The following is a 12,107-nucleotide window of genomic DNA, read 5'->3' as shown; positions in this document are numbered from 1 at the left end:
AAGAGACAATTCTGCAATTCAGAAGTATTTTGTAGGCAAGGCTCAGAGATGCAGTTACATGATCTAACCAGAACCTTCAATTTTATCAATTTTTTAGCATCCACATTCTAGACTTTACAGGCCACAGGAGAGCAGGGCTATGACCCACTGCTGCAGACCAAGTGTAATTTGGATAAAGAAAATATTAATGTTAACCCACGTAGTTGTCTCCTATTGTAATGAACACCCCTTGAGTAATCACAACATTTTTATTATTTCAATACAACAGTAAAAAACACATTACCTTTTAAACCATAGTTGACCTACTGAACACATAAACCTCAAGTCAAGTCAATAACAAACTGAAAATAAGATTTAGTTGCAGTAAAAAAAAAAAAAAAATTATTCTGAAGCCTTCCCTCGTTTTCCTGGTGCCTCATCTGATTTCGCAACCTGCGCCTTACTCTGTGCCGCTTTCCTCTTTTGTGTGGCCTTTCCCTTTTCCGGCTGCTCTTCATCCTCCTTTATAGCTTTGGCTTTTCCTTTTAGCTTCACAGGCTCATGCTCATCTACCTCTTCAGTCTCTGCTGCTGCCGCCTTCTTTGTAGCTTTTGGTTTCTTTGCTGGAGCAACCTTTGGGGGCAAAACATCTTCCTCATGCTTTTTGGACTTTTTTGCCGGCTTAGGTTCCTAAAGAGATCATGGACATTATTGACAAGAATATTACACAAAGGTACATATGGTACACTACATAGCCCACCTCAGATGACTCATCTTTGGGTTCATCAAGTTCCTTCTTGGCAGCTTAAATGAGTACATTAGATTATGAGGTCATGAATAAAAAATAAAATAAAAAGTTTTTTTTTTACCAGGCTTCTTTTTCTTGGCTTCACCTGTCCCAGATTTGGGGGCCTTCTGCAGGTTTGGGTCAACATTCTCAGATTTTGCCTTTGGTTCTTTGGATTTTGGTGGAAGCTACACACAAAACAAATGATCAAAAACATTAAGTCAAGTCCATCCTATTCAATACATCAACAAGTATATTTGACATTACCCTGAATCTCCCTGTGGCCCCCGTGGTGGCGGTGGCATTGGCAGGTCTCACCAGAGTGCCGCTCTCGATGCCCTTCTTCAGCGCGTTGCGGACCAAGCCCTTCAACCGCACCAGGTCCACCGAGGGGTACTTCTGTTTGATATAGTTCTGAATCGCCTGAGAAGATACACCTTTTCTGGAGTCGAGTGCTTTGATCGCTTCTCTGACCATAATCGCCGTGGAGGGGTGCGTGGCAAGTTTACGCAAGGTTGCAGCATCTACACATTTTAGAAACAGTATTGTCACAAGGTAAACAGGTAATAAAAATACAAAATTACTTATGATATCAGTTAAAATATTCAACTTGCCTGCTTTCTTTTCATCTTTTGATGGGTCTTCGTTGGAGAGAGAGGTAGATGCTGCCACTGCCTTTTTAGGAGCCATTTTTATTTGTGGTATTGGTGTTCGTAAAATGTAAAACTAAAAAAGGAGCCTAAAATCGGTGTTCAGCTAGTAAAAGACGAGAGGGCTAAATGAAGTAGCGCCCCAACTCAAGCCACGCCTTAACCATTTCCGATAAAGTCACCGCCCACCCAGGTGTTCTCTGCAGCAGGTGTGCGCACTTATCCACTTAGTGTTTCACTATCAAATTATTCAACCAGTGAGAAGGGCATTCCGTTTTAAAGCACAACTTGCACAAATGACAATTTTTATGTTCACAAAAGGAACAAGGTGGCTGAATGGCTAGCAGGGGCGGGGGCAGAGGGGGAGGGGGCCCTGGAGGGGGCCCTGGAGGGGACCCTAGCCTTCCCTAGAATGGTGAATTCACCTCATAGCTCCTTCAAAGATTTTTGCCCCATTTTCATGGGCCATTCAGTATCAACTAAAATGTTGAAATTGAAACCACAGAGTATTCAATAAATAATAAATATATAAATAAAATAAATCGGTAACACTTTAAAATACGGTCCGGGACTTACGGTGGTAGTTAGTAGATACTTGACTAGTAGTTACGGTGGTACTTACAGTGGTAGTTTGTGGTACTTACAGTGGTACTTATAGTGGTACTTACAGTGGTACTTATAGTGGTACTTACAGTGGTAGTTTGTGGTACTTACAGCGGTACTTATAGTGGTACTTACAGTGGTACTTACAGTGGTACTTACAGTGGTACTTATAGTGGTACCAGAAGTGATACTTAGACTAATAACTACTGGTACTAGTACTGGTACTTACTGCAAAATCATATGAAGTGAATGGTATTAAAGAATATGGTGTTATTAGGCATATGAATCATTGATTTCATTATACGTTCATAGAAAATACACAAGACAAAACACTGTGAAAACACAAACACTTTATTATGACAAATTTCACATTAATACGACAATCAGATTTAAAAGAAATTTCCAATAATGACAATAACAAATAAATGACACGTTTTAAATGAACATGACAGTGATACATACTGTAAAATATCAATACTTTAACTGCTATTTTAAAGCGAGACATTATGGTACTTGCACTATTAATTACTGGTACTTACTGTAGTTTATACTGGTAATTACTAGTACTTTCCGTGGTACTTACTGCTGTATGTACTGGTAATTACCATAATAGTTACTATGGTAATTACCAGTACATACAGCAGTAAGTACCACGGAAAGTACTAGTAATTACCAGTATAAACTACAGTAAGTACCAGTAATTAATAGTGCAAGTACCATAATGTCTCGCTTTAAAATAGCAGTTAAAGTATTGATATTTTACAGTATGTATCACTGTCATGTTCATTTAAAACATGTCATTTATTTGTTATTGTCATTATTGGAAATTTCTTTTAAATCTGATTGTCGTATTAATGTGAAATTTGTCATAATAAAGTGTTTGTGTTTTCACAGTGTTTTGTCTTGTGTATTTTCTATGAACGTATAATGAAATCAAAGATTCATATGCCTAATAACACCATATTCTTTAATACCATTCACTTCATATGATTTTGCAGTAAGTACCAGTACTAGTACCAGTAGTTATTAGTCTAAGTATCACTTCTGGTACCACTATAAGTACCACTGTAAGTACCACTGTAAGTACCACTGTAAGTACCACTATAAGTACCGCTGTAAGTACCACAAACTACCACTGTAAGTACCACTGTAAGTACCACTGTAAGTACCACTGTAAGTACCACTATAGGTACCACTGTAAGTACCACAAACTACCACTGTAAGTACCACCGTAACTACCAGTCAAGTATCTACTAACTACCACCGTAAGTACTGGTAAGTCCCGGACCGTATTTTAAAGTGTTACCAATAAATCAAATCAAATCAAAATAAATAAATAATAACAATAATTCCAAAATCTTCCATACTCAGATTAGATTTTATAATTTACTTCAGAGAGCTAACTACATTTAAACTTGTTTAAACAGCGATGCAAACATGGTAGGGGGTGGGGGTGCACTCGCATTTATAAAAAGCTCTAAATTAACAAGTTAAGTGAGTCCCCACAATGAAGAATTTAGCACCTGTATAGCACCTCCAACCAGGTATGCCCTTGCAGGTGTAGGCTAAATCTAAAGTTTCTTGTATCTAGCGTTAGCTCCAAACCTGTGCTATGTGTCCGCACTTGTGTCCATACATATTGCATCCACATGAATTATCCATGGGTCCTGTCAGCAACTACAGTAAAATGGAAAGTGCTTCTGAGGCCTTATAAACCATTATTTTATTCAATAAGTTGACGTCAAGACTATTTCTTAAAGCAACATACTTTATTAATCTCTTGTTTGATGGTAATCCAGAGTATTTTTTTCTAAAGCAGACACACAAACATGGTCAGAAAATGGCTCACAAATAGAGACAAATGTTGAACAGCCGCATAAGCCCACAAGGCTGTTTGAAATGTGATGCAAAATTGAACCCTACTTTCTCTTGACAACCATGTAATACAAGGGTGCAGCAAAGAGAGACCTCTGAAGACAACTATGCAGAATTTGAAAAGCTGCAAAAATATTATTTGTAAACTTTATATAACCAAAGACACGTGAGATGCCACACAACATGGGGACACAAATGTATTGTAGCATGGCTTATTTACGTGGCTTGGATTTTTTTTTTGTTGCAAACTTTAAATCATGTTTTTCAAATGGTATGTATTCAAGTATTTTTTGTAGTTACACATATACCATTCACCAGGCCACTTATTGTCCTTTTAAAACATTAAATAGCTTTGACATAACAGCTGCTGCGTGAGGGAAGTTTACAAAAGTAGGCCTGCTTATCCATCTCTAAACAAGTGTATTCCTCTCTGCACAGTGTTTAGGGTTAAAATAATATTCATTACATTATAATAAATGATGATAATTCTCCAGGTGTTATTTACAATATATATGGTCAAATAAATAACATTGTAATCTTTACAGAGCTGCTGTTTGCTATCAGCAAACTACTGCCAAAATATAATCTATATTTATATCTATGGCAAAGGTGCATAACATTCTGCAGAACATAACAGTTGCTTTGATTCTTTCTCATAACAAACTCATTGAAAACAACTTTTCAAACCAAATTTGAACACATCCATATAGTCCGCATATCTTTTACTATTTTCATTCAATAAATATTTATAAAAACATGGTAATCAGTCAGAGGCATGAAGTGCATTGAAAGCAAGACACCACGTTATGTAACTCTGCATTGATGGAGTAATTCTCAGATCTAGGGTGCGCAGCGCAGCCTGGTACAAAGGTATGAGCGATCGTCACTGGCCAATGATCATCTTTGTAGCTGTAGATTTACTCTGGTACTAATGCGTTTTGAGTCTGTTTGTCTTTGAGGTCACCTGGAGACGACAACTGCAATCAGGGGAAGCAGAGCTGATGTAAAGAGGAAGGAGAGACGTGTGGCCGAACCACACTCTATGGCATTTTCCTGGAAAAAAAACAAAATCACATTAAACAATCCATGCACAAATTATTCATACTTTTTTATAATTTATCAATAATGTTACAGAAAATAAATTAGCAATACATATTTTGTTGATTTTGTTGAATAATATTTCCAATGCAATGGTTACACATGGCCAACAGGGGGCAAGGGTGTGCTGTGCAAACATATTGTTTAATAGTTACTAGGAAAAATGCTACACACATAAACTGTACTTATTGACTGATTTTGATTTAATTGAAGTGTAAAGAAGACTATATATACATTCAATCATATAAATTTGCTCTACATTGTTCCCTTCCACTTCCTGTATAAAAGACACTTTGTATTTGCATCCTTCCTCACATTTCATAAAGAACTGTCTTTTTTTTCCATCTGTAAGTTTTATGGAAAAGAAAGCTGCTGTAGAACTTAAAAATGTGATATATGAACTAAATCCTATGGACAACCCCTAGTATAGTGCATATATGATATGATTATGTAATTTATTATATTTTAATGTTTTTTTAAAATTATTATTTATTTTTCTCATTTACATTCCTGTGTAATACTTACTTTGCCTGTTCTGACTATTATTTGTAAACTTAACTATTTTGTTAATAATAATAAAAAAAGATTGTTGGAACATTTTTGCAAAAACATTGTCTCTGATGATTTAAATAAAAATTTAATTAAAATAAGTGCAACTACAAACATAATTTTCAAAGAAAAAACACATTACACCTTTTTTCTATGAATTATATTGGAGATTTTTTTTTTGTTAAGTTGTTAAATTCACATTATGTTCAGGCCTTCATACCTCTGGGTGGAAGGGGTGACAAGATTCAGGCTTTTTTCTGTCCTTCTGATACTTGAGTCGGTCACACTTCAGGGACTCGTTATGTTCACAGGAGTAAAGGATAAACACACAATAAACCACATAAATAACACACACACATCTCCACATGCAGCACATTAAAAGGATATACATGATTTCAATGGGGTCCATGGTAACGGCAGGCGCACTGCTGCAGTCACACTTATTGTCCACAACGATCATGAAGAGGTTGCTGCTGGGGATCTGCTGAATGACAAAGGACCTGCAAAGGCACTGTTATCACTATCAAAGCACACACTCAGCAGCATCTCACTTTAATGTTCTTTGGAAACACCATCAGGGCAACAGTAGATGATCATTATGTAGTTCATTTAGTGATGCCTGGAGCACTACCTGATACAGCCTTCACAGTTCACGCTGCCTGATGTCTCTCTGATGATGCGCTCAGAAACAAAGGCGGGATACTCGGTGTCACAAGGCACCATGATAGTTTTACCACGAGATCTCTGAGCTGGACATAGCAGATTAACCATGAAAATAAATAACTTTGGGCCGATAATGCTAACTTTAAAGAGCATTTGTTACCTTTCACCGAAGCATCTATGTTCCACCAGCTGTATAAGTTAAACTCCAATAGAAAACTGCAGACACACAAAGATACAAATATGTTCATTGTGATTATTCCAATAGAGCTTGTTAATGAGCATCAAAAACTAAACTTTACTATATGTAAAAAAAAACCCAAAAGAACTGTGGAACCTCTGGATAAACTGCCAGGTCACTACTGATAAATGTATTTATTACACTCACAAAGAATACTGAACGAGTGCTTTATTTAATATTAGCTTATTTAGCTCTTAAAATCTCAATCAACCTAACTAACTAAAATTCTATGAAGTGTGTGTGGCAAGCTTAATAAACAATTGTAATAAAACACAGAACTTTAAAATCTAGGAAAATATAAATTAACTACACATGTATTTATGACATATACTATAAAAGGTATTGTATTTTATCCCCATATATATTATTTTAAACTTACATCACAAGTTCCGCAAATAGCCACTTCACAACAGTGAAAGGCTAAAAATGAGAGGTAAAAAGTTAATTATAAACATTATAAAAAATACAGTGAGGTGTCATTAATATTTTGTTACATTTGACAAAGTGTGGGCGCTGTCACTGCTGCCAGCGTACTCTCGGCACACGGCCTGATAATCATACAATGTGATTCTGCAAACAGCAAGAGCAGAAATCAGTCAGTGAACATGTCTACTACCACAACTACTACTGCTACTACTACTACAGAGTTTTTTGTAGGTACCTTTTGAAAGTGCCCATCATTAAAAGTTTGCTCATGACTGCACCCTCCACTTCTCCAAAAAAGAGTCCAGTCTAGAAGAGTATATGTAAAAAGTACATATTCGATATCAAAAGTAAATTAAACATAAGTCAGTGTTAAAAATGTGCACTGAAAATAATCCACACCAGATCATAATCTTATATCATTGTTTGTAGTATTACTTTATGTCAGCCCAGGGAAAAAAGTTACTTTTATAGTGTGTCTATATCAAATTTCAGTGCTATAATAAGATTATCAAAATCAACAGAAAAATTATTGAAATCCTCTCATCCTCTCTCTTTTCATTCTCTTATACATTTTTTGGTGTATTATTTCAGTAGAGATTACTTACTTTTGCTTTTTATGACTATATTTTGGCCTGTATAATCACGATTATTGATTAAGGAAATAATCTTGGCAATCCAATTTATGGAAATAGACCTTTGTATTGACTGATACAAGTAACTATAACAACAAAAACATACCTGGGTAGTGTCCTCTGCCACTAGAATAAAGCCATTGTTGTCGATGAGATAACAGTTAATGTCCTGTCCCGAGGCAGAACAGATTAAGCTTCAATGCAACAATATAAAAACCTTCTGTACAACAAAAGGGGGCATCTACTCACATCGTTATCACAGCTCAGACTGCATTTTCCATCGAGAGCTGAACACTACACAGAAACACAAGGAGTAGAAGCTATTTTATACACTAGAATTATCAAGATTTATCATTAGACACATACTTGTCGACAGGCAGTCCAAAATTTCCTTTGAAAAAACTCAAGCTTCATCTGGATTCCAGCAGCTAGTTAAAATCCAAAAAAATGAACATGAATACATTAAATATATGCAAACATTATAAAATGGTGATAAAGTGTAGTGATAGGAATAAAGAACACATTACCAGCAACAATGGGAGACTTTCTATCATCTGTCAACTGAATCGCAGTACTGGCCAAAACCACGCTCTTATTTTCAAAAGCTGCACATACAACACATTTCAGGTTAGATGAACGAGGGGAATGATTTTGCTCACTAGATGGCGCCAGACACTGAAATTACAATATATATTTCATTCAGTGTGGTGCAATAGAAATGCAGCAGCAGTAGCCCATTACTTATCAGTAATGGAGTCCACTGTAAGCTCCTCCAATATTTCTAAGACGGGAGCTGGGAGAGGACATTTTATGTTAGAATGGCAAAGCCTGAGTGGACGCAGTCATCATTAAGTGAAAAAAGGTAGTAAAGTGGCATCTATTCTCCATCTTCTGTGAGTGGGGCCCGCATTAAAAGCTGCGCTGTGCATCCAATGGAAAAAGACAGTAAAAACTACAATCTATAACTGGCAAAGACATAGACAAAATCTAATTAAAATGTAAAAATGCTAAATGAATTTTGCTTTATACTCTGCTGCTTCAGATAATAAAAAGAGGTGGAGCCACTTCGAAAACAAAGTACATCATCAGTAGATGGTAGAGTTACATTAACAGTACTGTATTTTATATATATATATATATATATATATATATATATATATATATATATATATATATATATATATATATATATATATATATATATATATATATATATATATATATATATATATATATATATATATATATATATATACACATATACATACACAGCGATGAATAGACCAGAAATGTTTAAGACCTTGTTTTATCTTGTTTTGATACAGTTAAGCGTTATGACGTGAAAGGACAGGCTTTTGTTTAATTAAACATCAGAATACAGTAATACATTATACTAATTTGCCATTCCCCATGCAGTGAGTGTTTTGTTGGGCATACCAGTGCTGAAGGGAATGGAGTAGACAAAAGTTCCTGGGACCTGCTCCGCGGCTCTCTTGTACCACAGGGGGAAGTGGTCGGCATTGAACACTCCCTCTTTGTCTTCGTGTGTCAGGAAGTCTCTGAGGACATAGACCAAAGTTAGTCCCAGCTCAGAGTCTCATGTAAGTAAAGGGGACACTCACTGATTGGATAATTGATCCACAGGCACAAACAGGTTGGTGCGGGACAGTCCTGTGCGGGTGCCGAGGAACGCAATCTCTACCCCTTTATCAGAGTTTCTGTTTAAAAAAAAAAGGAAATACATTTTTGCTATTCATTGTGATAAAAACAGTGCATGTAATTTGAATACTATTATTGTTGTTAGCATGTAATGGCATGATGTATGCAGCATTCCCAGATAGAGGGTTGGGGACAGTTTTCCTGTTGTGATAGCCTGATATTTACATGTCCTTTCAAATCTTGAATGTGGTAATTTATACCACATTGGTAGCAATTTCCATTATGTGGCTGTAGTTATCCAACCACAAGAGAAAAATATCGTAATTGTTTTAGTTTACTAATCCTTTACTATGATCTGAGTTACTCATATTAGCAAATAAAGCCTGTTATTCCTATTCATTTCAACTAATTTATACGTGTACTATCTTTTTTAACATCTGGCAGCTTATGTTAGATATTGAGCAGTACATGGAAGTATATCTTACTCTGACTTGTTGAGAGCGAGCCCAGTCCAGTACGAGCGCAGGGGAGCAGTCACCACAGCATCAAATAACACCTCCTGAATGAGTTCTCTGTCACCTGCACAGAGCAAGCAAAACATTTTAACAGTGAGACTACCTCTCATTTTAACTCAGAAGTGTGTAAGAAAAATTAAACAAAATATAATATCAAGGAATTTGGTGTGTTTTGACAATATCACCCACACGGTAGAGGTTAAAGGTACAGGTCCACAGATTTGAGCAGTAACTTGGCCTGGTAGCATCACTTGCTTGTCTCCATGGTGGAGAGGTTTATGGCCATGCAATGGAAATTTCCAGAAAAAAAGCATCGAGAATAGAGACAAGCAGGTGGCATACCCACCTCCAGAAATGTTACCTAGTCTACCTTTCAATTAGTAAATTATTGTTTGTATAGTATACTGTTCAGGGCTTTCTACCTCCCCTCAAAGCATTTTAGATCAAGGAACCATTCACACACACCACTGCCACGGTCGTGTCACTGGAGTCACTGAATGGTGGATCATGTGTATTGCCCAAGGACACAACAGCAGTGGTGGAATTGGGTGGAATCTAATCATCAACCTTTTAAGTGAGTGGATGAACATCTCAACTGTCATGCTGTGCCTATAGTCCCAATTTATGTACTCATTTATTTGTAAAGGCAATTTTAACAGGTTCAATAAATGAAAATTCCAAATGTTGTTTACATTTTAGGTGCGGTCTCTTTCCCGTCATGAATAGTTTGATGGCCTGGATCTGTGTGAGGTGGCGATGCTCGTGATCCTCCTCTGTGTTGCAGTACGTCCTGAGAGGGTCCAAAACAAAACAAACAGAAACACAACAGAGTCACGCTCTTGCAACATGACAACCCCTAACTCCCTAACACGCACAGGGCTAACCTACATAATGCTCCAATGCCCTCTCCCACAACCCGACCTCACCATTCGTCTGCCAGGGCGACATCTGGCTGTTCCAGATCACGGAGTCCTTAAAAAAGAAAAAATCAGCCAGTCAGTAACGCTTCAGCAGTGCCAGGCTTGGGTCAGCTCAAGCAATAAGCACTGTCATATTACAACTGGTCTGAAGTGTTAAACAGGAAGGGAGGGAGAGAGGCAGAGAGGGAGAGAAGGGGAGAAAAAGAGGGAGGGAAGGAGAGAGGGTCTGAGTGAAAGAGATACCTGCGTCCACTGACACATTTCCTCTGAAGAAGTATTTGCCATGACCTCTGGATAGTGCGACTCCGAGACTAAACACATGAAGATGAAAATGTCAAATATAATACTGACATAGCAGCCCAACACTGATACTGACTAGACTGTACACTGACAGACTAGACCGTACATTTGAAATAAAAACAGAAAGTACGTAATAATCACAAATGCCATAAAAAATGTATTATGCTGTGTTTATGGTTTATGTGGGGACTGAGGTGACAGATTTTAAGAAATACAGACTATAATATTTCAACATCCAATATATTAAAACCTTCAGTATATGCTCTACTGTTAATAAAATGTGTTTTGAATGTTTGCAAACCAGAATATTACTTTTCTGGTTTATGGTTATAAATTAAAGTTGCATATAGTTGTTTGGGTTCACCTGAATGGAGTGCCTTTTATGTCTGTGTAGAAATAGTCATTGTGCATCCTCAACAGACGCCTCTAAATGAACATAAATACAAAACAAGTTAGCATCTTTAACTGACGTTAAGCATACACTATGTAACATTTTTGGTGGAGGGACTGCCACCTGATTTTCCTATGGAAATGTTAGTGCTTTGCCTTTCTACAGAATAGAATTAAATGTATTTATCTCCATGGAGATAAATACATTTAATACATAGATATAGATATGACCTGTAGGCCAGGCTACAGGTCATATCTATGGAAAGGTGATCCTGCGCACCAAAAAAATAGATATTTTTGAACAATAAAACACTTGAAATTTCATAAATCCCAAATAGTTAAGCTTATTGCAATATTGTGGAATTTTCTAGACAAAGGCAAAGTAATAACAACTCCATGTATAGACTCCCCAGCAGAAAAGTGACACCTTTAAACAAATTGCATTATTATATGCTCACCCCTTTGTCCACAGTCTTCATGACATCCATAGAGAAAGTGCCTGTTCTCCTGTTCACCATGGCATTACGCAACTGACAAACAAAACAAACACAGAAACAACACAAAGAAATGCCATGTGAGTCATTAAGCTTTAAATGAGCAAATATTCAAATGTGCTGACTAAAAACTTCCAAATTTCCCGTTAATGACATCATATAGGGTTGGTACAAAAATGTACTGTAACATCTGCCTTAAGACTTTAAGAAATTGGCATTGTTGACATTAGGATATTTTGCTTTTTCACTTTAAATATTTATCATTTTTACGTAATACTGCCCGATTTAAAATCTGATTATCTCTTTTGGATTTTTCTGTTTGGGAACCA

General features: G+C 36.6%; 2 protein-coding genes across 2 annotated transcripts in view; both read right to left on the bottom strand.

The window, feature by feature from the left end:
• Nucleotides 1-231: 231 nt before the first annotated feature.
• On the bottom strand, nt 232-1,298 carry LOC117371622 (protein B4). The gene is made up of 4 exons (XM_033967318.2): nt 1,034-1,298; nt 849-954; nt 740-783; nt 232-669 (listed from the first exon to the last, which is right to left on the bottom strand). The coding sequence occupies exons 1-4, from the start codon at nt 1,241-1,243 to the stop codon at nt 382-384; spliced, it is 648 nt and encodes a 215-aa protein (XP_033823209.2). The 5' UTR covers nt 1,244-1,298; the 3' UTR covers nt 232-381.
• A 2,779-nt stretch (nt 1,299-4,077) lies between these two features.
• The window catches only part of cacna2d3 (calcium channel, voltage dependent, alpha2/delta subunit 3), a 34,880-nt gene continuing 26,850 nt past the window's right edge, over nt 4,078-12,107 (bottom strand). The window contains exons 19-38 of the mRNA XM_055222016.1: nt 11,743-11,814; nt 11,259-11,320; nt 10,838-10,905; nt 10,601-10,646; nt 10,367-10,464; nt 9,645-9,738; nt 9,123-9,218; nt 8,938-9,059; nt 8,028-8,105; nt 7,867-7,928; nt 7,750-7,794; nt 7,607-7,669; nt 7,104-7,174; nt 6,937-7,012; nt 6,822-6,862; nt 6,365-6,420; nt 6,173-6,290; nt 5,924-6,041; nt 5,762-5,839; nt 4,078-4,947 (exon numbers count right to left, since the gene is read on the bottom strand). Of these exons, the coding sequence (XP_055077991.1) occupies nt 4,855-4,947; nt 5,762-5,839; nt 5,924-6,041; nt 6,173-6,290; nt 6,365-6,420; nt 6,822-6,862; nt 6,937-7,012; nt 7,104-7,174; nt 7,607-7,669; nt 7,750-7,794; nt 7,867-7,928; nt 8,028-8,105; nt 8,938-9,059; nt 9,123-9,218; nt 9,645-9,738; nt 10,367-10,464; nt 10,601-10,646; nt 10,838-10,905; nt 11,259-11,320; nt 11,743-11,814 (1,557 nt within the window). The 3' untranslated portion in view covers nt 4,078-4,854. The remainder of the gene's footprint in view (nt 4,948-5,761; nt 5,840-5,923; nt 6,042-6,172; nt 6,291-6,364; nt 6,421-6,821; nt 6,863-6,936; nt 7,013-7,103; nt 7,175-7,606; nt 7,670-7,749; nt 7,795-7,866; nt 7,929-8,027; nt 8,106-8,937; nt 9,060-9,122; nt 9,219-9,644; nt 9,739-10,366; nt 10,465-10,600; nt 10,647-10,837; nt 10,906-11,258; nt 11,321-11,742; nt 11,815-12,107) is intronic.

This window comes from Periophthalmus magnuspinnatus, chromosome 5, assembly GCF_009829125.3.
Source record: "Periophthalmus magnuspinnatus isolate fPerMag1 chromosome 5, fPerMag1.2.pri, whole genome shotgun sequence".
NCBI lineage: Eukaryota > Metazoa > Chordata > Actinopteri > Gobiiformes > Gobiidae > Periophthalmus > Periophthalmus magnuspinnatus.
This window is presented reverse-complemented; position numbering and strand designations above follow the sequence as displayed.